Raw genomic sequence first — 27,896 nt, forward strand, 5'->3', positions numbered from 1 at the left:
CTTAACGCGCCGCGTTCGGCGCCGCTCCTCGCCCGCCGCTAGTTGCCGCTGGACCAGCTTCTGTGCTCTCCTCTCGGCGCCGTCTCCTCGTCCGGCTGCACCATGGAAGGCTACCACAAACCCGACCAGCAGAAGCTGCAGGCCCTGAAAGACACGGCCAACCGCCTTCGCATCAGCTCCATCCAGGCCACCACGGCGGCGGGCTCGGGGTAAGCGCGGGGCGCGGGGCGCGGGGCGCGGGCCCGGGCCCGGGGAGGGGCGCCCGCTGCGTGCCGCGCAGCACGCAGCCACCACGAGGGAGGCGGCAGGGGCGCGGTCGGGTGGCGGGGCCGCGTGGCTCGGGGCCCGGGCCACAGGCGCCTTCCACTGCGCACTCACGCTCTGTTTCCTGGCCCTGCCGCGTGGGCCTTGGCCTCCCGCCGAAGCCGCGATCCGCCTCCGCTGCCCTGGCCTGCGGGTCCCCCATGCTTGGTGACACTTCGTGGTTCACGTAGCCTTCCTCCGCGGCGCTACCGGGAAAGCCACCATTAATGCTCTCGGGAAAACCCGGCCCTTGGCTCGCGCGTCACCCTTAATTCTCTCCCGAGCCGGTGGGCTCCACTGGGAACGCTCTGCCTTGCAGGTGGGGAAACTGAGGCACCGAGTGTAGGTCAGTTAAGGTCACACGGCAAAAGCTGGCAACAGTTCAATGCCGGTTCCAACCCACCATCTTGACGGAGACTCGGCCTAGCCTTCTCCATCCCGAGCTGTGCCCTCCCTGCACTGCCCTCCCCCACGCACAGCACGACTTCACATTCCCGCACCTCTGGAGTGGGGTCTGCGTTCGCATCCGAGGGCTGCTGGGAATGCCGGGGTGGGGGAGGGGAGGCGGGCCTAGGACCTAAGCTGAGGCGGGAGGTGGGTGTGAAGAAGGAATGAAGGGAGCTTGGCGTCTTGAATGAATGAAAGCGCGTTGAGTCCACGCTAAGTGGGGTAGCAGGGTCTCCACATTACAGGAGATGGTCTGAAGAATTCCAGTGCTTTACTTCAGGCCTGCTAAGAGGACCTGTGACAGACAGCAAGGTGGACAAATCATTATTTGGATAGGGAGTGGTTTCCAGGGATCTCCCCAACCAACCTGTGAGATTAGAACTGAGAAGAAGTAACTGGCTTCTGACCAGTTTCATACAGGAAATAATATTAAGAAGTACCTTGCTGGGTGAGTATGCACTCACTCTTCTTGCCTTTTTAAGACACCCTATTTCTAGAACGTTTGGATCTCTTGCAGGTCACTTCCCTCCCACCCCACTCATGCATATTTTGGACCTGTTATCTCTCCTGGGTTTGTATCCTCTGCGGGGTATCCCCTCCTCAGGGATCTAGCTTCCTTCCACTGCAGCCAGACCTGCTCCAGGTTGGTACACAGTGGGCCTGCACATGCTCTATTGCTTGTTTGGTAAATATTGGGTTGGCTTCCCTCAGCCATTTCATGGTAGTCTGAGGTCTGGTTAGAGTAACATAGCCATTAGTGCCACACATCTGAGCATTTTGCATAGCTGGGTAAGACATGCAGACATTTAAAGGGTCACTAAGCAGCTAAGTAGGTGCTCCTGGTGTGATGTAGGATCCTTACTTGCATTCTGAGAATAACACTGTCAGATTGTGTTATATCTGCTTTTTTTGGGGGGGGAGGGGCAGTACTGGGGTTTGAACTCAAGGGGGGCCTTATGCTTGCTAAGAAGTCTCTCTTCTACTTGAACCATATCTTCATATCTTTTTGCTTTTTATTTGCTTTTTGAATAGGGTCTTTTTTTTCCAGGCTAGCCTGGATGGTGATCCTCCTATTTATGCCTCTCCTTTAGGTAGGCTAACAGGAGTGATCCACACATGTAGCTTATTGGTTAAGATGGGATCTTGTAAGCCTTTTGCCCAGGCCAGCCTAAAACCTTGATCTTCCAGATCTCACCTCCTATGTTTACATTTTAATGAGGACATTGAGGCTGATATGTTAGATGACTTGCCCCAACTAGTAACCAGTGCCTGGTTTCAGGCTTCTGCTCAGAAATTCCTTGGGCACGGGGACTGGAGAATGGAGGGAAAGACAAACAACCATGACACCTACTAGTCTGGAAGGTACTTTAAAAGAAACTAAATATTTTCAACTGCTGGGGGACTCCCAAAGCTGGGGTATCCTGTAGGCCTTCTGGTCCTTGCTAGATAATTTCCACCCAGAAAAGATTTTCCACCCAGAAAAGATACTGCATGTGGCTACCAAGAGTTACGCCCATGTTTACATTGTAACCTTAGAGAGGAACTTACTGGACTCAAAAGTATTTCTTTGCAAAAGGAAAGAGTATAAAATGTGTGTGTGTATGTCTGTATGTAAGTGATGTGTAATGAGAAATCCAGGAAAGAAATACAGGAAACTTGCTTTTTAGAAGGAAGTAGCATTCTATGCAATCTGTCACAAGAGAGATTTTGAAATGTATGTGTAAGAGTATGTCAAAAAAATACTCAAGGAAGACTTGAGACATGGCCAGTGTTCTGGTTCCCCTCTATTTACTTTGAGGCTGGCTGCTCCCTTGCCACAGTGGGTAAGTTCCATCATCCCTGCTCAGTCTGGGCTGCAGTCACAGCTGGGGTGACCACTCTGTCAGAGTGTCCAATCTTCTGGGGAGTACTTATAATCTGGTGGTGAAACAGGACTTTGGTTCAGTCTTTGCTGGTCACTGCTGGATTCGTACTCTCAGTCAGTGAAGATCCAGGATGTTGGTTTCAGGTTGGGTGATGTCCTATTTCAACAGCTTTCCCAGTCTTGTCTCAATGTGCAGTGGATCATTCCGGGCCTAGGGTGAGCCCACTGGATTCTGTGTCAGAAGTTGGGTCTGGATGTGGAGGGACAGAGCCTTCACAGAGGCCTTTTGTTTAGACAGTGCCTATAGTGGCCAGAGTATCTATGTGGTCTTCTCCCTCTTCATGCTGAGGGAACTGTGACAAGAGTCCAACACATCCAAGCTGGAAAAAAGAACTCTCAGTGACCTTGTCAGAAGTGGTCAGTGGGCTGGGGATATGGCCTAGTGGCAAGAGTGCCTGCCTCATATACATGAGGCCCTGGGTTCGATTCCCCAGCACCACATATACAGAAAATGGCCATAAGTGGTGCTGTGGCTCAAGTGGCAGAGTGCTAGCCTTGAGCAAAAAGAAGCCAGGGACAGTGCCCCAGGACTGGCCAAAAAAAAAAAAAAAAAAGAAGTGGTCAGGATTTCTTAGTTCTTATCAGTTAGGGCCAGACTATGTTATCCAAATGGTGCTGTGTCATCTTTCTATACCACCCCAGTCAGACCTGATTGAAAGGGGAAGGTGGCCTGTGCTTTCAGCAGTCTCCCAGGACTTCAGAATCATAGCTTTGGGGGAGTACCCGAAGGGCTAATAAATGCCCAGACTTGGCTGGTGTACCCAAAGAGATGAGTACTCTAAACCAGCGTTTTTTTTCCCCCATTCCTGAGGCTTGAACTCAGGGCCTGAGTACTGTTACTGGTCTTCTTTTGCTCAAGGCTAGCACTCTACCACTTCAGCCACAGCCCCTCTTCCTGCTTTTTCTGTTTATGTGGCACTGAGGAATCAACTCAGGACTTAGTGCATGCTGGCAAGCACTCTACTACTAAGCCACATTCCCAGCCCATCTAAACCACCTTTGTTCTAAGCAGCTGTACCCTTTGTCAGAAAGGCCCTGCCCATCCTAAAGCCTCATTTTCTCCATCTTTAAAGGAGAGGTTAGCTAGGCAATGGTGGCAGCTACTCAGGAGGCTGAGATCCAAAGATCATAGTTTGAAGCCATCCCAGGCAAGAAATTCTGGGAGACTTATCACCAATTAACCACCAGCATGCTGGAAGTGGAGCTGTGGCTCAAGTAGTAAAGCACTAACTTTGAGCTAGAAAGCCCTAGGCCCTGAGTTCAAGCCCAGGACTAGCACTAAATAAATAGAGATCCATAGAAAAGTAGCTATTTGTTGTGTCAGTGGTTAGTATAACAAAATGTCTGAGATAAACTAGCTTTATAAAGAAAAAAGTTTTAGATTCTAAAGAACCAAACAGCACAATATGTGTTCTAGTAAGGAACTAGTTAGTTTTCCAAGTAACTGGATTGCTTAGGAGTAAGGAAGCCCTAGGACCCTGTCATCTACTGGTTTTGATATCTTGTTATAGTAGTGATGACCTTGAAGTGGCCAGAATTGCATTGCATCCCTGGACTCCAGTTCTGGCTGCATGCTCTGGCTCCTCTTCCTCCTGACACTGAAGCAAGAGCAGAGCCGTTGAAATTGCTGCAGTAGCATTACTCAATTCCATGTGAAGACACCTGGTTGCCCTGGGGTGACTGGTTTTTTTTTTTCCCCAAGTGACCTCTGAATTCACCAAGGCTAATTGGTCCATGATTCTTAAAGCTGAGGGCAAGGTTCAACTCCCTGGCTGGTATTCTCTTGAATTCTTCTGAACTCCAACTCTGATTCCTGTTGCAGCCCTGCCCCTGGACTTGATCTATTTCAGAAGGCCTGTTGTCACCAAGTCTGGTCTCACAAAATCAGCTGTGTGGTCTGTGCCTGCATGCTCAGAGCTGAGGTCTTAGGCAGACTATGTTCTTGCCTTCATGGAAGCAAGGTGGAGTGGGTGTGTCTGCCTGACCCGGCTCCCACAGAAAATCTTGCTCAGAAATCAGTTGTATTCACAGACTTGATATAATCTCTCAGGGTTGCACAACTGGTCAGGGAAGTGCAGATACCTGAGAAGTTCTTCTCTGTGTTTACAGCTTTATAGAGGTATAATTTGCATATTGTAACATTCTGGGACTTAAGATACATTTATAGTAGTTGACAGCAAAATTGGAGTAAATTTATCATACCCAATTTTCATTATCCCTAAAAGATTCCTCCTGTACATTCTGTCCTCATTCCCTCCTGTAGGTTGGAGGCTATCCAGTGGTAACATGAACTAGAACTTTGATTTCTTCTTTTATGGCTAAATATTCCTTTGTTTGAATATCCTACACTTTGCCTATCCATTTTCCTTTTTTCCCCTCTCAGTCTTTTTCTTTAACTGTTTAAGGAAGAATTTTTATAATCCAAATTACATTTCCTTGCACAGTTATCAATTCTTTTACTCTCAGTCTTTTGTTTTTGTCCTAGCTGTGCCACTGGCAGACACTGATTCCTTGAGCAAGTTACTTGCCCTCTGTGGACCTTAGTGGGCCATGCTTAATATGTGAAGTTTAGATTTAATCTTTGATATTAATAGGAGTGAATAACAGGTAAGCAAATGGCAATTTTTTTTCCAGTCCTTGGGCTTGAACTCAGGACCTGAGCACTGACTGAGCACTGAGCACTGACTGTCTTCTTTTTGCTCAAGGATAGCATCTACCACTTGGGTCACAATGCCACTTCCAGCTTTTTCTGCTTATGTGGTACTGTGGAATTGAACCCAGGGCTCATGCATGCTAGGCAAGCACTCTACCACTGAGCCACATTCCAAGCCCCAATGGCAATTTTTATATGGTGAACTTTGTTCTTTACACTTTGTTCTTTACACTTACATTACCTTGTCAAGTCAGCTTCTGTTATCCAACTTAGAAAAAAATTGAAGCTCAGAGGTCAGTGTGTGTGAGATGTTGCTAAGGCTTGTGGACACAACAGAGAAAGTTCTTAAAGTTCCTATCCTTGCAGGACGTGTATTCACTAGGATAGACAGACAGTTGTCTCTCTGAAGTCACATAAGGTCAGAAGGTGGTAAATGTTGGATCAGGTAGTGTAGCTAAAGAGGACTTCCTAAAGGAGGTTACTTGAGGCAGATATCTGAAGAAACTTTTGGGGGGGGGGTCAGTACTTGAACTTTGGTACTTAAACTCAGTTTTTTGTTTGTTTTGTTTAGTTTTTTTCTTTTGCCCCAGGCTACTGCTCTACCACTTAAGCCACATTCTACTGCTGGCATTTTGCTCATTAATTGGATGTAAGAGTCTCATGGACTTCCCTGGGCTGGCTTTGAACCCCTTATCCTCAGTTCTCAGTCTTTTGAGTAGCTAGGATTACAGGTGTGTGCTACCAGTGTCCAGATGAAGAAACAATCTTAAGTTTAGTGTCAGAAAGAAGTGCATTCTGAGTAGGAGCTGACTAGAAGTTTTGAGGGATGTTCACTCCAGCATCCTGGATTTTCTCCCAAATATTTCCTTAAGTAGGTAAGAACAGAAATAGTGTATATAGATTGTAAACAATGGGTCTGTATGGAATGGGCTGAAAAACTAGTTCTTTGCAGTCCTTTCCTTATAGAACACTTGGATAGTGTGTGTGTACACATGTGCGAGTGCATGTATTATTTGTGTGCACTTGTGTATGCGTCATTCCTGAGATTTTATGCTCAAGGCTAATGCTTTCTGACTTGAGCCAGCTTATTGGTGGTTAACTGGAGATAATATCATGGACTTTCCTGCCTGGGCTGGCTTTGAACCTCAGTCTCAACATCTCATCATCCTGAATAACTAGGATTACAGGCGTGAGCCACCAGTGCCCAGCTAATACTCTTGAATCATGCCTCCTACCCATCTTTTTGCTATTTAGTTACCACTTGAGCCACAGCGCCATTTCCAGCTTTTTCTGTTTATGTGGTACTGAGGACTCGAACCCAGGGTTTCATGCATGCTATGCAAGCACTCTGCCACTAAGCCACATTCCCAGCCCCTATTTTCTGGATTCTACCTTGTCAAAAGTTTGCCTATCAATATAGAACTCCCCTATGACCCAGCAGCCCCACTGTTGGGTATCTATCCAAAAGCCCACAAACAAAATCACAGTAATGCCACCAGCACAACAATGTTCATCGCAGCACAATTTGTCATAGCGAGAAGCTGGAACCAACCCAGATGCCCCTCCGTAGATGAATGGATCAGGAAAATGTGGTACATTTACACAATGGAATTTTATGCCTCTATCAGAAAGAATGACATTGTTCCATTTGTAAGGAAATGGAAGGACTTGGAAATAGTTATACTAAGTGAAGTGAGCCACACCCAAAGAAACATGGACTCTATGGCCTCCCTTATTGGGAATAATTAGTACAGGTTTAGGCAAGCCATAGCAGAGCATCACAAGGCCCAATAGCTATACCCTTAGAAACACATAAGATGATGCTAAATGAAATGAACTCCATGATATGGAAACAAGTGATATATCACAGTTATAACTACTTTAAACGTCTTATGTGTATGTGTAGTTTCTATTATTGATGATGTTTTGTATCACCTTCCTATGTTTGCACCTACACTATCTCTGTAATCTTATCTGAGTATATTGGAAACCGTGTTTACTGGTATTTGAAAGTAGGAAATTCAAAGGGAATACCAAATTCGAGAGACACAGGGTAAAAAAAGAGAAATAAATACAAAAGCAATACTTGCAAAACTGTTTGGTGTAAGTGAACTGAACAACTGGGAGGGGGGAGGGAAAGGGGGGGGAGGAGGGCATGAGGGACAAGGCAACAAACAGTACAAGAAATGTATCCAATGCCCAACGTATGATACTGTAACCTCTCTGTACGTCAGTTTGATAATAAAAATTTGAGAAAAAAAAAAAAGTTTGCCTAATTTTCAGTCCCCCAGTCCTCACTTCCTCTTATAGAACTAGTTCTTAGGCCAAGGGGTGAAGCACAGTGTTGTCTAGCACTTGTCTAGCGCGTACCCAGCCCTAAGTACAATTCTCAGCACTGCCAAAAATAAGTTATCTCTGGGCTTTGATTCTTTTCTTTTTTTTTTTTTTGCCAGTCCTGGGGCTTGCACTCAGGGCCTGAGCACTGTCCCTGGCTTCTTTTTGCTCAAGGCTAGCACTCTGCCACTTGAGCCACAGCGCCACTTCTGACTGTTTTCTGTGTATGTGGTGCTGGGGAATTGAACCCAGGGCCTCATGTATACGAGGCAAGCGCTCTTGCCACTAGGCCATATCCCCAGCCCCTGATTCTTTTTGTTGTATATTTCCTATTTAGTTAAATGTTTTTACTTTTGGCTTCTTTGTTTTAACTATTGTCTTTTGGGAGGATTTACTACAATTTTTACTTTTTAAGCTTGATCTTAGCTATTGACTTTATGTGGTCTTGTTCAAAAACAAGAACACAGTTCAAAAACTTTGCTAGGTAGGTGCTTTATCACTTAAGCTACACCCCCAGCTTGAGTGCTTATTCCTTATCTGTAACAGATGTTATCTTTTTTTTACTTTTAGTTTTTAGGCATTAATAGTTGCTATGGTGAGGCTGTGATTTAGGGGCTTGACCTCTTTGCTTTGACCATTAATTAACCCCATTCTCATTCAGGCTCAGCCTATATCCTCCCCCCCCCCCGCCCTCCCCCCCACTTTACTCCTGGGCCTTGAACTCAGGGCCTGGGTGTTGACCTTCTTTTTGCTCAATCAAAGCTAGCACTTGAGCCACAGTGCCACTTCTAGCTTTTTCTGAGTAGCTTAATGGATATGAGGGTCTCATGGACTTTTCTGCCAGAGATGGCTTCAAATTGTGATCCTCAGATCTCAGCCTTCTGAGAAGCTAGGATTACAATTGTGAGCCACCGGTGCCCAGCTAGGCAGAAACTGTGAGTGAATGAGGTAAGAAAGGCTTTTCTGGCCAAGGGATATTGGGAGGAAGGATGTGTTAGCTGCAGGAAGATCAGTGGGGAAGAGGGATTTCATGAAAATGATTGTCATAAACTGCTTTCTTAAACGGCAACTAGTTTGTACAGTTACTTAAAAGATAATAAACTAATTGGGACCTGGCACTGTCTTTATGCCTGTAATCCTAGCTGTTGAGGAGGCTGAGATTAGGAGGAGGATCAAGGCCAGCCTCAGCACTTTCAGGAGACCCTTCTCTTAACCAATTTAAAAAAAAAAAAAAAAAGCTGGGCCAGGCACTAGTGGCTCACACCTGTAATCCTACCTGCTCACTACCTGCTCAAGAGACTGAGATCTGAGGATTGTAGTTCAAAGCCAGCCTAAGCAGAAAAGTCCCTGTGAGACTCTCATCTCCAATTAGCTATTCAAAAAAATCAGAATCGGGGGGCTGGGAATGTGCCTTAGTGGTAGAGTACTTGCCTAGCATGCATGTAGCCCTGGGTTCAATTCCTCAGCACCACATAAACAGAAAAGGCCAGAAGTGGCGCTGTGGCTCAAGTGGTAGAGTCCTAGCCTTGAGCAAAAATGGAAGCCAGGGACAGTGCTCAGGCCCTGATTTCAAGCCCCAGGGCTGCCCCCCCCCCCAAATAACAAAAGTCTTAAGAAAAATGGATGGAACTAGAATAAATCATGTTTAGTGAGACAAGCCAAGAACAGAGAAACAAATGACATGTGGTCTCCCTGATTTCCGGGTATTAGAATTAAAATGCAAAGAGATAGAACAAAGTAAACAGGTCTCAAGATACCAAAATACAGTTAAAAGAAAAGAGGACACAGAATGAGTGGCAAGTGTGAAAATAATAACAATAGTAATATGACAGGGGACCATCAGCTACATTGGACACTGATGAAAGTGAGCCAAGCAACTCATGGGTGGGAATGGGAAGGGAGGAATGAGTGAAAGAGAACATGGTACTAAAGAAAAGAAAAGTACTGTACAGGGCTGGGAATATGGCCTAGTGGCAAGAGTGCTTGCCTCATATACATGAGGCCCTGGGTTCAATTCCCCAGCACCACATATACAGAAAATGGCCAGAAGTGGTGCTGTGGCTCAAGTGGCAGAGGGCTAGCCTTGAGCAAAAAGAAGCCAGGGGCAGTGCTCAGGCCCTGAGTCCAAGGCCCAGGACTGGCCAAAAAAAAAAAGAAAAGAAAAGAAAAGTACTGTACATATCATCTGAAATGGAGGAAATTATTTTATTGTTAAAGTTCATAGACTTCGTAAGCTTTGTAGAGTAGAATGATAATTTTCATCATTGTGAAAGTTAAAATGTGTACTGTGAAATACATGTAGTAACTTAAACCCAATTTAAAAAAAGAAAGAAAAAGACAAAAAAAATGAAATTAGAATTGTGGGGGCTGGGAATATGGCCTAGTGGCAAGAGTGCTTGCCTCGTATACATGAGGCCCTGGGTTCAATTCCTCAGCACCACATATGCAGAAAATGGCCAGGAGTGGCGCTGTGGCTCAAGTGGCAGAGTGCTAGCCTTGAGCAAAAAGAAGCCAGGAACAGTGCTCAGGCCCTGAGTTCACGGCCTAGGACTGGCCAAAAAAAAAAGAATTGTGGCTCAAAGTGGTAGAGTGCTAGTCTAGAGCAAAAGAGCTCAGAGACAGTGCCCAGGCCCTGAGTTCAAGCCCTACAACCAACAAACAACAACAAAAAAAACCTGGGTGAAGTGGTGCATACTTTTACTTCCTACTACATGGAAAACATAAATAGGATCGTGATTCTGGGCGTAACAGTGAGATTGTTTAACGAAAGCAAAAAGGACTGGGGTTGTGACCCAAGTATTCGAGACTGCCTGGCAAGTGTGAGGTCCTGAGTTCAAATCTCAGTACTGCAAAAGGAAAGAAACTTGATTTGGGCAAGCACAAACCTCTAACTAGAACACCCTGCATAGCAGAGTTTTTTTTAATAAATAGTCATGTCTGCTTATAACCCCCATGCAGCACAAAAAGGCAGGTGGTAGGTAAGTACCCTATAGCCCCTCACCTTGTCTCTAGCCAGTCTTCTCAGGTATGACACGCGTGGCAGCATGGGGTGGTGGGGCCTCCACCTGCGGCGTCTGACTTAGGCAGGTGGGAATGCAAGAAGAGCTCTGCCACATTTTTGCTGTGCTTTTAACACAAAAGCTCCTAGTAGGTTGAGTTAAAATGGCTGTGTCTCCTGTGTTCTCAGTCAGTGCCTTTCAGCTTATAGAATCCTCCCTCGATCCTTGGCTCATTCTTCCTTCTTGCCTGCTAATGGTTGGAGTGGCTCATGTAGCCAGACTATAGAAGAGTTGGAGACATTGAGCGGTTTGTACTTGGTCTTCTAGCTGATAGGTTGTGGGCGTTGGTGACCTGGGTACTTGTTGAACCCATGGGCTTTCAAATCAACTGCTTTTCCACTTCCTCTGTGTTCCCTGTTTCAGGGCAGACCTGTCACATGCAGAAAACACTTGTGTCCAATCATTTCTCCCTGGAGTCCCTCCTAGTGGCTATGTGGTAATGTCAGTCACCCTGGGGTCACTAGAGGTAGTCAGGGTGGGCAGAGCCCCTGCTCCTGTTGTACTTCCTCTTCAGAGCAGTTGGGCCCAGAGTCTTTCTTCCATGCTGTGGTTTCAAACAAAGCTTCTTTGGAAGGGGGAAGGGCCAGAGGTCTGCCTGACCAGTGTTAACTGGGGTGTCCTCCAGCTGAAGTTGACACTGGGAGTGGGGGGTTAGGGTCCCTGCCAGGCAGGGAAGGGTTTCTTGTTTATGTGTCCTCACCTCCCTCTTTCAGGTTTTAGTGTCTTTCCCCCATGGCCAGGAGTTCATAGAAATGGTTAAGTATAAGACAATTGTGTGCCAGGAATGTGGGTACTAAACCAGCATGGGCAGCTCTCTGGATTACTCTACTAATGTGTCTGTGCTGGGAGTGACTCACCTCTAACCTGATGGGGTCCCCTAGAGGGGAGGAGGGGGCTGCTGTGAGCCCCATGTGTTGCATGTGCCCTTGGGTTTGGCATTGGGCATGTTTTAGTGTTCAGTGCCTCAAATACAATGTGGGGGGTTGAGCCGTGCTGCATGTGGGGGCTGAGCTCCTAACAGAACTGTTCCAGGAGTTGTAGCATGTCTCATGAATCAAGCCCGCCCTTGGAGACTCTAGTCTCATCGCTAGGATGGTAGTGTCAGTTCCTTTTCTCAGGAGCCATTCGGTTATCAAAACAAGAGTTTAAAACTCCCCCTTTGTCCTACCACTCCAGGGTCTTGATTTTGTCAGCCCCCATCTAAGGAAGTATAAAGGTAAATTGTGGCCTTTGTAAAAGATGAGATTTTGTGCTTTTAAAATTCTGCACAAAAGCATGGTCCCAACTGCTACTCTAGCCCTCAATATGCCCATTTTAAAAGCTGCCAAATAGCCCAATGATGCCTTTGGAAACCCCCAAACATGATTTTTCAGGTTCCAAACTGCCAGAGTTTTCTCTGAGCCTTAGTCTATGCACAGATGGCCAGTGTCTTGAAAAGAGCAGCATGCTGGTTTCTCTATTGGGATGTGGGTCATTTATCAGTACCGTGGCTCCTTAGCTGAGTCCTTAGCCTCCTGCTAGCAGTGGGAACTCCATAGCTCCCCACCCTCATTTTGAGTTGAATCTGCTATACTTGGTCTCTCCTGCCCTTCCTTTCTTCTTACTCTGGTCTAGCCCTAGAGTTTTCCAGGGGCCATGACTGAAGGTCTGGGGTAGTGCTATTGATAGGTGTGACAGCCCCTGGCATTCACTAAATGGCCCAACTCCCAAGCTACCAGTAGTTATCTTGAGACCCTGTGTTACGTCCCAGGTAACAGGAGATAAGCCATGCCTGTGTGAGTCTCCTTTTAGTCTGGCATCCCTAAATCCCTATATATAGGCCCAGGGATGCTGAAGGTTGCAGGTCCTGAGCATGTGTCTTCTTTTCTGGACCACAGCCACCCCACATCATGTTGCAGTGCTGCAGAGATCATGGCTGTCCTCTTCTTCCACACCATGCGCTACAAGGCCCTGGATCCCCGGAACCCTCACAATGACCGCTTTGTGCTCTCCAAGGTAAGAGTCCTGCTGCTAGATACCTTTTGCTTGAGGCCAGGTGTCATGTGGACTCAAGAATGGTGAGTGGTCTCAGGAGGTCTAAGCCCAAGCCTTCTCTACTTGCTGGTCCTGGTCCCTTCTTTGTTGTCTGACTCTGTGCCGACCCAGCTAGCAAGCTTAACCTGAGAGCTGAGGAACCTATGGTGTTCTGATTGGTTGCCCTTCCATGGAGCCAGGCCCATTCACTAATGAGGCTCTAACCCAGAGAAGAGGAGTAGAGGGAGTAAAAACTTTGCGTCTTTTGGCTTTTTTTTTTTTTTTTTTTTTTTGCCAGTCCTAGGCCGTGAACTCAGGGCCTGAGCACTGTCCCTGGCTTCTTTTTGCTCAAGGCTAACACTCTGCCACTTCAGCCACAGCGCCACTTCTGGCCATTTTCTATATATGTGGTGCTGAGGAGTTGAACCCAGGGCTTCATGTATATGAGGCAAGCACTCTCGCCACTAGGCCATATTCCCAGCTCCAAAAACTTTGCGTCTTTCTGCCAGGTGTCCCACTCAATTTGAGCATTGATAGGCAGAACTCAGATTCAGGTTTGGGATTACTTGGGGGCTTTCCATTAGAGAAAGCAGAGAGAGACTGTGTATGCGTTTGTGCGCACATGTGAGTGCATACATATGCTAGCACTCCAAGGGCCACAGCTTGCTCCCTTCAGGAATGGTGGTGCACTGCATCAGGATTTGGGATGAGACACATTGGCTTTCTTCTGGCAAAAGTCACAGCTACTAACCATGTGACAACTGCTTGAGATCCACTGTCCTCAGGCCAATCTCAGCAGCCACTGGTCTTGGGTTAAGCTGTAGTAGGACTTAGAAGTCTGTCCAAGTTTCTCATATGCCAGAAACCAGGATTAGGGCGGCCGGCTGCCTGCTGTAGTTTTTGGCCTCATCTAGCCGCACAGCTGTGCCCCCTGCACCTGTTGTAATGTCTGCCTGGCCTTAGCTGTGGGAACTTGGGGCTGAAAACCAACAGGCTAGAGAGGGATGAAAGGGGAGAATTGGCCTTCACTTGCTTCCTTCTCTGAAATGAATACCCTTTCTTGCCAGCTTAACCAGGCTCTGAGTCCCAGAAAGCAGCAAGAATAGCCCTAAGTATTGGTTCTCCATTTGACTACCTTTGCTGACTTCCCTGCAGGGCCACGCAGCTCCTATCCTATATGCAGTCTGGGCTGAAGCTGGCTTCCTGCCTGAGGCAGAACTGCTGAACCTGAGGAAGATCAGCTCTGACTTGGATGGGCACCCTGTCCCTGTAAGTGCACCTGCCAGGAACCTCCCAGGCCCCTTCCTCCACTTCCTTTTCCCAGGCATGAGGGAGGGAAACAGCATCCACAGAAAAACTAGAAAGGCAGAAGAAGGGGCCGAGATAGGAAGGAAAGATGTGAATCAGCTACATTGTATGCACCCCATGCTGTACCCAGAGTGAGGTCTCAGTCCTAGAGTATTCTACATCAACTTGAGGAAGGCCCCTCCAAACTTCCCTTCCCAGCTGGGCTGCCCAGCTCAGGAAGAGATACGGTTGGAAAAGTCACTGGGAAATTAATAAGGAGATAGCAGCTGAATGTTAATTCCCAAGAAGGGACCTAGCTTGCTTGTCAAGGTTTCAGTAGGTCTCCATTCTAATATTGGAAGTCACGAGTTATCACAAAAACCACCACTAGGGTCTAGATACTCACCAAGCCCAAACATTCTGCATTAATTTGCCAGGAGTTCTCCAGTCACTTTAAAAGGGTAGATTATGTTTATACGTGATACAATCTAGGGCTTAGAGAGTTTTGGTCCCCAATTTGAGGTCACATGGTTTTCTGGAGGGTAGAGCTGGGAATTGAACCCAATCTCACACTTACTTTGCTATGAATATGAGAAGTCACATTCTGGGGAAGGGCCTTCTGCAAGGGAGGGGCTTACCAGGTCTGGAAGGGGGTCCAGGAAGGTAATGCTGCCTTGGATCCTCTGTCTGGTAAGGCCAGGATCCTAGGGTTAAGTTACACAGCTCTTCTCTCCATGAATAATTGTGGTTCTCTATTATGACAGAAACAAGCTTTCACTGATGTGGCCACTGGCTCCCTGGGTCAGGGCCTCGGGGCCGCTTGTGGGATGGCCTATACAGGCAAATACTTCGACAAAGCCAGGTAACATCCCTACTCCTTATCCTAATCATCAGAACTTTTGAGAGAGGTTCTTGGTGGCCTGACCATACTCTCTGTCCCCAGCCACCCCTGTGCTGCCTCTTGCCTGGCTAGGGCTGAGTAGCATATACACATGTCCTATTCTGACCTCAAAAAGATGTGCTGAGGATGGCATGGTAGCCCTATTTTCAGATGAGGAAGTACACCCAGAGAAATTAAGAGACCTGCCCAGAGCCTTTCAGTAGCGACTAGCGGGCCCGAGTGCATGGTGCTACCACATGCTTTCTAGCCAGAATGCTTTGGCTGAGTAGTTCCTGCCTTACCTTTAGCTGGACCCCAGAAATCTTAGAAGGATCTGCCTCCCCATCCCATGTCTAAATAGGCACCAGGAGCCCAGGATACCTGCCTTTATCTTGGGAATGGGCTAGGGCTAGAGGGTTCTATGGCCTTCAGGTGACCTAATATCAGCCAGGGAAAAAACAGCCATCAGAGAGACTAAGTCTGTAGAGGGTAGGTGAGCAGCCTGGCTTGGCAAGGTTTTCTGTTTTGTTTTGTTTTTTAAGATTTCTATTAACATACTTTAGTTGGGCAACATATCCCATCAACCTCACTGTCTTCTATCATTCTCCCTTATTTCTCCCCACTTATTAAAATAATTTCAACAAGTTTTATTGTCTATTTTCACACGTGTACATAAAGAACTTTGACCATATTCATCCTTTCCATTCCCCCTCCCTGTTCTACTGCTATTCACTCTCCAACAGTTCCAGTCTGGCTAGGCAGGTTTGCTGCATAGCACCAAGTGGTTTGTAGGAGAGTCCCCACTCAGGACAGATTTCAGCCACAGGTGATCTGCTGTGACCAAAGTTGGCCTGAAGGACAGAGGCAATAGTCAATATATTAAAAACTATCCACCATAATGGGTCCTTACTCCCTTTACCTCACTTGGTGCCCATGTGCTGTCAGGATTCACCTTGATAAGCCCCTGATGGGTATGGGGAGTTAACCTCCTGTGAATGAGGAAACCAGAAAAGATCCTCTGGTGAGTGGTGGGAAGGTGCAGAGGATACATCTGAGGTCCTGGGCTGATTTTGACATGTAGGGAAGCCCAGCATGTATGGACCCCTGTTGGCAAGGCTCTTCCTAGGGGAGGAAAGCTGCCGGGGCCTAGCTGCCAGGAGGAATGGAGGGCCCAACCCTGCCTGAGGGAGCTTCCCACTTCCTTTCTGTTCACCCTCCCTACAGAAGTCCACAGCTAGCTGCAATGGGACTAGTGGGTAAGGGGTCCAAGAGGGCCAGGGGCTACAGAAAGCCTGACCAATGGCATACTGTGGGGAATGCTTTGCTGTGTGTGGATCCTGACTCCAAGCAAAGTCTCCTGACACAGCTCTTTAGGAGACTCAGAGCCCCTCAAGCCAGGGTCGCCTAAGCAGCATAGCCTGAGTTTTGGTGCAAGCTCAGCTACACCAGAGGTGATTCACCACAAAGTGAAGAGAAAGTCACAAAGAATGGGATGTGTGTTTAAGAACATTTTATAGGGCCTTAGAACAGAGACATGAGTTAATTATTTCCTACAGTTGCTTGAAATAATTCCTTCTGAGAAATGGTTTCTTGACCCCAACATAATAGAAAAGGCCAGTCATAGGGAGAAGAGATTTGGCAGGTTCCCAGAGGCCAGGGTAGCTTGGAGCCAGGTTGACTGTGGCCTGTGGCCTCAGACTATACCTGAGGGAGAAGAGGGTCAGGGCACCAATGTATTATCAGGCCTGGCCAGGCACCGAGAAGTGGCATCCTGATAGAGCAGATCGAGCTCCTGGCACTGTTTCTCCTTGCTGTCTCCTTTGAATATACAGAAGCATATTAAAACAAATGGACTTTTTAGTTATTCTTAACCTCCTCTCCCCAATTTAAATATAACAAAACATTGCATTGCTTCCATGCAATCATCTGTAGCCCCCAGCTCTACACCATGACCATTCAGGCAGTACCACCTCAGGTTAGCTGTATCAGGTTTCTGTATCACAGTCCTTTTCCCAGGATCTTAGGACCTCAGGGTGCCTACCTGGCCCTACTGGGCCAGCCTTGTCCACGTCCTTAGAGCCCAGCCTTATGCTGGACTCTGCTCGGCTTCAGTCCAACTTCTCTGAATTGGGTCAGGCTCCAAAGGTCGAGTTCCCAGAGAAAGCTCTTTCAGGGTCTCAGGCCCTGGTAACCTGAAGAAGAAAGGAGACAACTTAGAGATAGGATCCAGTTCCAGGAAAGCCTAGGGGGGGAAAAAAAACTGAATTATGGTTCTTAAGGCCTGGCTTGGTGGAGGACTCAGGAAGTAACAACCAAAAAGCTGGACATGAAGCTGTGGAGCAGAAGAGCAGAAAAGCTCTGTACGCAGGCCCTGAGTTCAAGCCCTAGGGCCAGCACAAAGAAAATAAGCCTGGGCAAAAGGAGGATGCAGGAAGTTCCCCTAAGCCTGGGCCCGCGGAAGTGCTGAGTCATGCTGACAGCGCTGGCTGGCCTGCCCAGCCGCTCACAGACCATGTCTTGGTTCTGCTGCAAGGAGACAAGCAAGAGGGCAGCAGGAGCCACACAAATGAGCACTGGGCAGCATAAAAGGGAGGTTCCCTGAACAGTCGGGCTCAACTATTTCCCAACAGTGTGACCTTGAGACAAGTTCCTTGATCGTTCTGAGTCTGTTTTCTCATGTTTGGGGAATAACAACAGAACTGGCCTCACAGAGGAAGTTATTCAGCACAAGACTCAGTACTAGTCATGTCCCAGCTCCTGTGTGCCTGGGTAACCTGTGAAGGATTGGCTACTCTATCATCCCTATCCCCTCACGTCTCCCAGGGCTAGAGTCAAGGTCTCTGAACCCATTCCCCTACCTCTAGCCTTACCCCTCACACCCTCCCCGAGGCCAGGAAGCTACTGTTCTCTGAGTAATGCATCCCAAGTTTCATGCTCCATCTACCTTGGCACACTGCCTTTGAGAAGATCAGGCTTGCCTGTGTCAATGAGAAGAGAAGATCCTGGGAGGAGCCCCAGTTAAGGAGCTTGGGAAGAGCTTACCTGTGAGGCACCCTGGGCCCAAACTGGTGTCCTCCAATGCCCTTGGCTATGCCCACTGTTCCCCTAGTGGTCTGTTCTATGGCTTCCCTAGCTCAGTTCCTTCCAGTAAGAGCAAGTTAGGTTCCCAAGGTCCCCTTTCCCACTGGCCCACCCAGCAAGTTCTGGGACTCCTCTAGCATGGAGGATGGGGCGGGGTAGGGGGGCCGGCTTTACCCAGAGTAGGTAGTTGCCCCAGCAACCCCCATTCTTCTTTTTCTTATTGGCCACATTCCCATCATCTGTCCACAGCTACCGGGTCTATTGCATGCTGGGAGATGGGGAGCTGTCTGAGGGCTCTGTGTGGGAAGCCATGGCCTTCGCTAGCATTTACAAACTGGACAACCTTGTTGCCATTCTTGACATCAACCGCCTGGGCCAGAGCGACCCAGCCCCACTGCAGCACCAAGTGGACATCTACCAGAAGCGCTGTGAGGCTTTTGGGTAAGTAGACCCTTCAGCTTGAGCACAGTTTACAGCCTGGAGAGTTGTTTGTGATAGGAGGTTAAGCCCAAGCTAAAGGTCTCCCTTCTGTAGCCTTTTCCCACATAATTCCAAATCTGGACATTTTTATTTCATTGTTGAAGCTGCCACCATGGATTTGTGGGCTGAGGCTCAGTCTTAAGTTTATTTGCATGGTTGGATAGCACAGTAATTCTCAGAGCTTTTCATATAGTCTTGCTTTCTTCTTTTTTTTTTTTTTAAAGATTTTTCTAATGTGTTCTTTTTCTTTTCTTTTTTTTTTTTTTTTTTTTTTTTGGCCATTCCTGGGGCTTTGAACTCAGGGTTTAAGCACTCCCTGGCTTCTTTTTTGCTCAAGGCTAGCACCCTACCACTTGAGCCACAGCACCACTTCTGGCTTTTTTCTATGTATGTGGTGCTGAGGAATCGAACTCAAGGCTTCATGTATATGAGGCAAGCACTCTCCTACTAGGCAATATTTCCAGCCCTCTTGCTTTCTTCTTGAGGAAGGAGGGCATTAGATGTGGAAGGAGCTCATACAGTGAGGCTGAAAGTCATGTGGATATGGCCAAGGTTGAACATCGGTTTAATGGCCATCCCTGTGCCAAACCCCATCCAGCCTGGGCAGGAAGAACAGGCTCCCTCTCCTATCTTATAGTGAAATGGGAGGCAGGGTTCCTAGGCTTTTCCCTTGAGCTTGGAATAATTATGAATTCAGATGTGAAGTGTTGAGCAGGAGTCCTCACCCCAGTCTCTGTCCCTAATCACAAATAAATGTGTGCATTTGGGGCTCTGATGAACCCAGACCTTCATGAACATTGAGGTTACCTTGCAGTAGCATAGACCTTCTGGTGACTGACCTTGGGAGAGGATGGAGGGAATATTTTCTCTATTGGACAGATGAGGAAACTGAGTCACAAGGTACCTCCCCAAGTCATATCAGTCTGAAGATGCACTTGGAGAATAACCCAGCAGTGATTCCCGGTGCCTTAGTCCATAATTTGTGGCTGTGAAGACATTTCTTAAGTCCTGGACTTACTACTAATTTGCTTTGTGACCTTGGCAAGTTACTCTTTCAGTGTTTCAGTTACTTTTCTGTAAAATGGGGCATCAGCTATCCTGTGAACTGTGAACTTAAATGTATTCATTGAGCACAGTGCCTACAAAAAGCAAGCGTGTGTTTGCTGCTGTCTTTATTACTACTAACATGCCTCCTCCACAAAAGGATTGCATAAAGAACAGGTCACCCTGACCCAGCCCCTTGTATATTGGACAGCATGGTTAATTTATTTTACTTGTTATTTTTTGGATCAGTTGTGGGGCTTGAACTCTGGGGCTGGGCGCTGTCCCTGAGCTCTTCAGCTCAAGGCTATAGCACTCTACCACTTGAGCCACAGTGCCACTTCAAGTGTTCTGGTGGTTAATTAGAGATAAGAGTCTCACGGACTTTCCGGCCCGGACTGGCTTTGAACCATGATCCTCAGATCTCAGCCTCCTGAGTACCTAGGATTACAGGTGTGAGCCACCAACACCCAGCTTTTATTATTTTTTTAATTGGTGTTGTGGCTTGAATTTAGGGCCTGGGTGCTGTCTCTGAGTTTTTGCACTCAAGGCTAGAGCTCTACTACTTTGAGCCACAACTCCACTTCCAGTTTTCTGGGAGTTAATTGGAGGTAAGAGCCTCATGGACTTTCCTGCCTCAGTTGGCTTTGAACCATGAGCCTCAGCTGTCAGGCTCCTGAGTAGCTAGGATTGCAGGCCTGAGCCACTGGTGCCTGGTTTGTTTTATAAAGATTTCCAGTATCTGGAAGGATCAAATGTGTCCTTCAGACACACACATTGAGCCAGGAAGTTCTAGAATCTAATAGAAAACAGACCCTACACCAAGTCCCCAAAACAGTTCTCAGTAGGAAATTAACCTATTAGGAAGGACATTTGTTAAGAGGCGAATTAGGAAGTAAAATAATGTGAAAAAAAAAGGGAAAGCCCAAATTAGAAACAGGAGCATCTTAGATGTTCCAGCATGGGATCCACCTGGGGGCAGGGGAAGAGTCTCATGGAGGGATATTAATATTAAGCCTTTCTGGTTCCCACGCATGAAGGCTTTGAGGCATGGACATACATGGTTTCTTGTACACTCCACTCTGCCATTCACAGATACAGGCTAGGCCTTTCCTTGGGGGTTCTTCAGGGCACTTTGGCACCTGGCCACTTCTCAACTTTTGCCACCTCTGTCACCAGCTGGCACACCATCATTGTGGACGGACACAGTGTGGAGGAGCTGTGCAAGGCCTTTGGCCAGGCCAAGCACCAGCCAACAGCCATCATTGCCAAGACCTTCAAGGGCCGTGGGATCACAGGTATGTGTGTAAGGATGCCTGCCCCTTGTGGGGCCTTGTGACTGAGGGTTGGGAGCCATATCTTTTCACTCTGAGCCCTTTGTGCTTGGGGAAGTACCAGCCCGATCTCATCCTTGAATATACTGGCCTCCAAGGAAAGATTGCAAGAAATGCTAATTTCTCTGAAGTGATTCTGGTCTGTGTGGCTAACCTAAGATTTGAGCCTAGGTCAGCCTCGTCACAGTTGAATGGCATGTGCAGGCAGAAAGAAGGAAAGAAGGGTCTTGGAGAGAGCCTGTGAGTAAGGACTTTGAGTAGCTCCTGCATCACACCCCAGCTGACATTTTCTAGCTCCAGCCACCTATCCACATTCAGGAGGCCTGGGTTCTCCCTTGGCCTGTGTGGTGGGTACCTCTCCGACAGTGACAAGGTGCTTGGGAAAGGCCTGTGTGAGCTTGGATACTAGGGTCTGCTCTAGGCCTGAGAGTGAGGCAGACATCTGATTCCTAGAGGCTTCTGCCCATTTTAATAAGAAAATGGGCAATAAAGACAAATCAGATTTATCGTATTATTGTTAGATTTATAGAATGACTATAATAAAAAAGATAAATAACATGTTTTTGTCCTGCAGGGAGGCCTCTTGGCCTTCTCTGGACAAATGGATGACCAGGCTTTCTGGAGCAGCTTCTTGCTCTCTGAGAATGTCTGCCTTACCTGTCCCTCTTTCCTGTGCTGTACCTGCAGGGATAGAAGATAAGGAGGCGTGGCATGGGAAGCCTCTTCCCAAAAACATGGCTGAACAAATCATCCAGGAAATCTATAGCCAGGTTCAGAGCAAAAAGAAGATCTTGGCCACTCCCCCGCAGGAGGATGCCCCCTCTGTGGACATTGCCAACATCCGCATGCCTACACCTCCCAGCTACAAAGTAGGGGACAAGGTATGTAGTTGAATATTTCATGGTGTTGGTGTGGCTGAGGGTGAGACAGACCTGGTTCTCTGGTTTCCTACAGCCAACATGTGTCTTCCAGAAAGCTGGGAAAGGAGCCAGGCACCAGTGGCTCATGCTTGTAATCCTAGCTACTCAGGAGGCTGAGATCTGAAGGCTGGGCTTCAAAAATTCCCTGTGAAACTTATCTCCAGTTAACCCCTCAAAAACCAGGAGTGGCACTGGCTCAAGTGGTAGAGCACTAGCCTTGAGTACAAAGAGTCTCAGGGACAGCACCCAGGCCCTGGGTTCAAACCTCACAACCAACAAGAAAAACTGGGAGAGGTATCAGTTAGGCAACCATTGGTTAAACTGAGGTTCCTTCCTGTTCCTGTCAGTCCTCCCGTGGGCACAGACCGCTCTGGAATGCGCAGAGATGATGAGGAACTTGCTCATAGTCATATAGAAAGCTACTGGCAGAAAGAAGAGCAAGGAGTGGCAGATGAGACCAAGGCTCCTGATCCAGGGCCCTCCCTCCCCTGACAACCTATCAGTGCATCCTGCATCCTGCATCCAGCTTTCTGACTCCCAGGCCCTGTATTGCAATGCGTAGATTTCACTGTAGTCATTGACAAAGAGGCCAAGAGATCAGGGGTCATTGGCTTACACCTAGCTATTCAGGAGGCTGAATCTCAGAAGCTAGCATGGGCAGGAAAATCCTAGAAATTCTCATTTCCAATTAACCAGCAAAGTGCTGGAAGTGGAGGCATAGCTTAAGTGAAAGAGTGCCATCTCTGAGTAAAAAAAAACTTGAGCAAGAATGTGAGGCCAGTACTGGTATACACAGGGGTGTACATGCGTGCACACACACAGATTTCTAGAAGACATTGTTATTGTCCTTTCTTTTTTCTGACTCCACTCTTATCCTTCTCCCTAAAAATTTCAGGAGTACAAGATGCAAGCAGGACTCTAGACCATATCCCTATATATACATGCATATACATATAATGTATGTCTCAGTGGTACTCAGAGCTTCTTGCTCTCTTTCCTACAGATAGCCACTCGCAAGGCCTATGGACAGGCCCTGGCCAAACTGGGCCATGCCAGTGATCGCATCATTGCCCTGGATGGAGACACCAAGAATTCTACCTTCTCAGAGATCTTCAAAAAGGAACACCCAGACCGCTTTATTGAGTGCTACATTGCTGAGCAGAACATGGTAGGTACCAGGAATGGTCTGCAATCTGAGCCTTTCTGCTCCTTTGGGCAGCCATATTGACCATGTAGGCCAGCCACATGCGACCATAGACCCATTAAGACCTTACTTAGACTTTTGACCCTGAGTAGCTACAGTTCAGGGTGGTTATACCCAGGTATGCTCTGGTGAATAGGTGTGTAAGAGGGGAAGGTGCGTGTAGCAAGAGCTATATGTAGGCCAGGAATGGTGAGAAAGGGATCTCCTGAAGTAAAAGAAGGTAGTACAACCAAGAGGCTGAAGGGCTGCTGAACCTGTGTGTACAGGCTCTAGTTACAGTCACCATGAGGGATGCAAATATGAAAGAATGATGTTATGCCCTGTTTTTAACATAAGCCCTCTTGACCAGGAACCTAGGTTTCCAGGCTTCTAAGGACAGGGAGCTTCCACCTTCTGGAAGCCACTAATACCCCCACAGCTTTTGTTCCAGCAGAACTCAAAGTTGTCTGTCAAACTATAGAATCTAGGCTATACTGGCAGGCTGGATAGGCTAGAGTGGCCCCCCAGTGCAGGGAAAGAGGACTAATGTGAGCTGGCAAGTTTAGGAACTGAGGGAGAAGATTGATTGTACCATTTGTAGTGCTTCTGAGTGAGGGGGTTAGGAGCCTCAGATGGCATGAGGCCACTGCCCTCAGATCCAGGAGGAAAGGTGCAGGGTCTCTGCACAGAGAGGCCTTGAGGCTTAGTAAGGACTCCAGAAACCTTGGTGAGGTGGTTTGCTTATTTGTTGCTAGAAAACAGCTCCAAAGAAAAAGTTTAAATGTCACCGGGCGCCAGTGGCTCATGCCTGTAATCCTAGTTACTCAGGAGGCTGAGATCTGAGGATCATGGTTCCAAGACTCATCTCTAGTTAACCACCAGAACACTTTTGAAGTGGCACTGTGGCTCAAGTGGTAGAACACTATCCTTAAGCTGAAGAGCTAAGGGTCAGTGCCCAGGCCCAGAGTTCAAGTCCTGTGACCGACAAAAAAAGAAAAAGTTTAAGAGAACTTTTGAAATGATTATTTTAAGTCTTAATAGTATGGGATTGGAAACAGACTGCAGAGTCTGGGGATAACAGGAAGCACTTTGTGAGATTAACATACTAGTATTATAGAACCTTCCACTCTGAAGAAGGTGGCCTACAGCAGGGTCCTGGGCTTCCTGGCCAGCCTCTGCCTGCCTCATAGGGACTAACCTACCCTGCTTGCCCCCAGGTGAGCATCGCTGTAGGCTGTGCCACACGCAACAGGACGGTGCCCTTCTGCAGCACGTTTGCAGCCTTCTTTACCCGGGCCTTCGACCAGATTCGCATGGCGGCCATCTCTGAAAGCAACATTAACCTCTGTGGCTCTCACTGTGGTGTGTCCATTGGTGAGTTTAGCTAGGAGCCTTGCTCATGTACCTTTTTTTTTTTTTTTTTTGCCAGTCCTGGGCCTTGGACTCAGGGCCTGAGCACTGTCCCTGGCTTCTTCTTGCTCAAGGCTAGCCCTCTGCCACTTGAGCCACAGCACCACTTCTGGCCATTTTCTATATATGTGGTGCTGGGGAATCGAACCCAGGGCTTCATGTATACGAAGCAAACACTCTTGCCACTAAGCCATATTCCCAGCCCATCATGTAACTTTTCTTAACTTTGAATCAGGAAGAGGAGATGGGAGATTGGGTTAGGATCCCAGGATAGGGGAATCCATGGATGTGGTCTTGTTTTATCTTATCCCTTCCTACCCCACAGGAGAAGATGGGCCCTCACAGATGGCCCTGGAAGATCTGGCCATGTTTCGGTCAATCCCCATGTCAACTGTCTTTTACCCGAGTGATGGAGTTGCTACTGAGAAGGCAGTGGAATTAGCAGCCAATACAAAGGTTGGTTATAGGGCTATTTTTTCTCTCCCTAAAGCTTTTTCCCTAGACAGACCAAAGAGGAGGCCAGCTACAGAGACACAGGAAACACAGGGCTGGTCATACATATGCTGCCCCAGAGAGTTGCTTACCAACATTGCTCTTGCTGTCTGTAGCTTAAAGAAGTTAGACAAAGAAAAACAGCATAAAATAAGCTGGTACTAGTAGCTCACACCTGTTATCCTAGCTGTACAGGAAGCGGAAATATGAGAGAGCTTGGTTCAAAGCCAGTCTGATTAGAATAATCCTCAAGACATCTCCAGTTAACCAGCAAAACAAAAACTAGACTGGAGGTATGGCTCAAGTAGTAGAGCACCAGTCGTGAGTGGAAAATATTCGTGTGAGGCCCTTGATTCAGTCACCAGTATCAGCACAAAACATACATACACACAATTGCCACTAAATTTTCTCTGCCATGTTGGCAGTTTATGTCTATTCGGTCATGTCTACTGCCCCTTCTTTAGTTGGATTCTCCAAGACAGAAAAAGATGAGCTGAGCCACATGGTCCAGTTAAGAGCTGTCCCGTGGCAGACCTCTTCCTCTGCCTGAGGCTAGGATCCTGCTAATATATTCTGAGAGGGTAGCCCACCCAAAAGGCAGTCTACCTGATGCTTCTGGGGCTAGCAAAAAAGGTTCTCAGTGTGCTTAGGGAGGTGTGGGCTGTTCTAGAAAGAGGCCCTAACTCATCTATCTTACCTACCCCTTACTTCTTACCATTTTCTCTTTGGAGTTGATGCACTAAGAAATTTGCACATGGAGGGTCATCCTCTTTAGAAAGACTATGTCCCCTGAGATCTGAGAAGCTGCACCTGTGTTCTTCAGCTTTATCTGTTCTGATCCCAGGGCATCTGCTTCATCCGCACTAGCCGCCCAGAAAATGCCATTATCTACAATAACAATGAGGATTTCCAGGTCGGACAAGCTAAGGTCAGTGTGTTCTTCCCCCAATAAGGCCTCTTAGAGCAAGCCAAACCCACCCTATTGCCGCTCTTAGCAGTCAGGTTCCACCCTGGCCTACTGAGCCTCAATGGACTGTGTCACCCCCAGGTGGTTCTGAAGAACAAGGATGATCAAGTGACTGTGATTGGAGCTGGAGTGACCCTACATGAGGCCTTGGCTGCTGCTGAGCAGCTGAAGAAAGGTAAGGAGAAAGGAGCCCGAGGGGGGAGTCTCATCTAGTTACATAGTGATACACTAATTAAAAGCATCTTGTTGAATGCTAAGTATGGGGCTGCATTGGGCACAGTCAAGTGGCACCAGTATACTGATCAGATCAGAGGCACTGGATCCTGCTGGTGGGACTGGAATCACAACTCAGCTAAGCACTAGTTATTCACTATCAGCAAGCCTGTTTCCCATTTGTAAACTGGCACTTTTCCCACGAGACCGTCAAGGATAAAGTTAACAAGACTTAGTATTTATTATCATTACTGTTGTGAGTGTGCAGATATTAACTAATGATATTATGGGGAGGGGGCAGGTAATAGGCTGCCCCTACAATGGAATCACCAAACAATGTCACTTGTCAGCCAGGCTGAGCACCATAAAGTGGAGAGCTGGCATGGCATCCTTAGTAAGATGACCTCAGAGTGAACAGGAATCAACTAGCAAAAGCTGGAGCAAAGAGGGGCTTGGAGAGCTTGAAGGAGACTAGAGCAGGGCAGAACTGGAGGAACCAGGGAAGCCCAGCCCTAGCACTTGGGTTCAGGTGGTGGACTTTTGGCAGGGCATGTCATACTTGGATCTTTCATTCTGTAGAGATTTTGTAAGGTCCTCACCTGATACAGCTCCCCTTCCTGTCATTTCATAAACCTTTGCCTTCAGACAGCTGGTACCTTCCCTCTGGTTCTTCCTTGGTCTTCAGAAGATAGCCTAACAAGAGGACAATTAGTTCTTCCCGGGATAGAGATAGACTGCAAGCAGGACTCTTAGCTTATGTCCTTAGAAAAAACATTCCCACCATTGGGCCATTGAAGGCCCATTCTTTGTAAGGCACACTACAATACTCAGCCCTCCCCTTCAGCCATGCCTATGCCTTCTTCCCTCACAGAGAAGATCAACATCCGAGTGCTGGACCCCTTCACTATCAAGCCCCTGGACAAAAAGCTTATTCTTGAAAGTGCTCGAGCTACCAAGGGCCGGATCCTCACAGTAGAAGATCACTACTATGAAGGTAAGTGGGGCTGCGCCGGACTGGAGGCTGGAGAAGGGCCAGGCAGAGTCCGAGGGCTAGATATGACCTCATATTCCAGGGATACAGTCCACCTTTTGCTCTCAGCAGTGGGGTTGGAATGCTTGCTGGCTTCCTGATTGGCAGCCCACCATAGAGCCCAGCTAGCAGCTGCCAATTATCTAGATTCCCTAGCCAAGCCCATTAGTAGGCCAAGTCCCATCTTCTCTGAGGCAGCACTAAGTTTTCTGGGCCACAGCTGTCCTCCTGGGGCTCAGATAAAGAAGACTCAAACAGGAAAAGCAATACTAAATTTGTCTTTAATGAGTCCTTCACACACATCTACCAAGTACCCACCATTCACATCTCTAAGAGGCTCCAGGGGAAGAGATGGGCATAGACTAAGAGTAAGGGCAGATATTGGTCTAAATGATTCCAAGACCACATTTGGACTTGGAAAAATCATCAGTACAGTGATTAGTTAGTGATGTCTGCTCTGGCTAGAAGAGGGAGCATATGCAGTCTTTCCCATCTTTATCGCGGAATAAACTCAGACTAAAGGCTGACCTCCTCATCTGACTCAACCTCCTTTCCTTCGCCCAGGGGGCATAGGTGAGGCGGTGTCCACTGCAGTAATGGGAGAACCTGGAGTCACTGTCACCCGGCTGGCTGTTGGCCAAGTACCAAGAAGTGGGAAGCCAGCTGAGCTGCTGAAGATGTTTGGTATTGACAAGGATGCCATTGTGCAAGCTGTGAAGAGCCTTGTCACCAAGGCCTAGGGAGGGCACAAGGTATTGGGAGAAGGGGTCTTGCACATTCCTGGTTCTGGCATAGGTGCTCAAAGATGTACGGAGAGGAGAGGTAAATATATGTTTTGAGAAAAA

At 47.6% G+C, this 27,896-nt stretch overlaps 1 protein-coding gene across 1 annotated transcript; it reads left to right on the top strand.

The window, feature by feature from the left end:
* The first annotated feature begins 14 nt into the window (after positions 1-14).
* On the top strand, positions 15-27,896 carry Tkt (transketolase). Its single transcript, XM_048355830.1, has 14 exons — positions 15-209; positions 12,598-12,715; positions 13,889-14,002; positions 14,785-14,882; positions 18,231-18,422; positions 20,682-20,800; positions 21,524-21,717; positions 22,760-22,924; positions 24,157-24,313; positions 24,675-24,805; positions 25,686-25,769; positions 25,890-25,983; positions 26,893-27,015; positions 27,616-27,896. The coding sequence occupies exons 1-14, from the start codon at positions 103-105 to the stop codon at positions 27,789-27,791; spliced, it is 1,872 nt and encodes a 623-aa protein (XP_048211787.1). The 5' UTR covers positions 15-102; the 3' UTR covers positions 27,792-27,896.

This window comes from Perognathus longimembris, chromosome 10, assembly GCF_023159225.1.
Source record: "Perognathus longimembris pacificus isolate PPM17 chromosome 10, ASM2315922v1, whole genome shotgun sequence".
NCBI classification, from domain to species: domain Eukaryota; kingdom Metazoa; phylum Chordata; class Mammalia; order Rodentia; family Heteromyidae; genus Perognathus; species Perognathus longimembris.

Coding starts and splice junctions, on each gene's coding strand:
- Tkt (XM_048355830.1), top strand. CDS start 103: ATGGAAGGCTACCACAAACCCGACCAGCAGAAGCTGCAGGCCCTGAAA. Junction 14,003..14,784: donor TGGATGGGCACCCTGTCCCT/GTAAGTGCACCT, acceptor CTATTATGACAG/AAACAAGCTTTCACTGATGT. Junction 25,770..25,889: donor TCCAGGTCGGACAAGCTAAG/GTCAGTGTGTTC, acceptor TGTCACCCCCAG/GTGGTTCTGAAGAACAAGGA.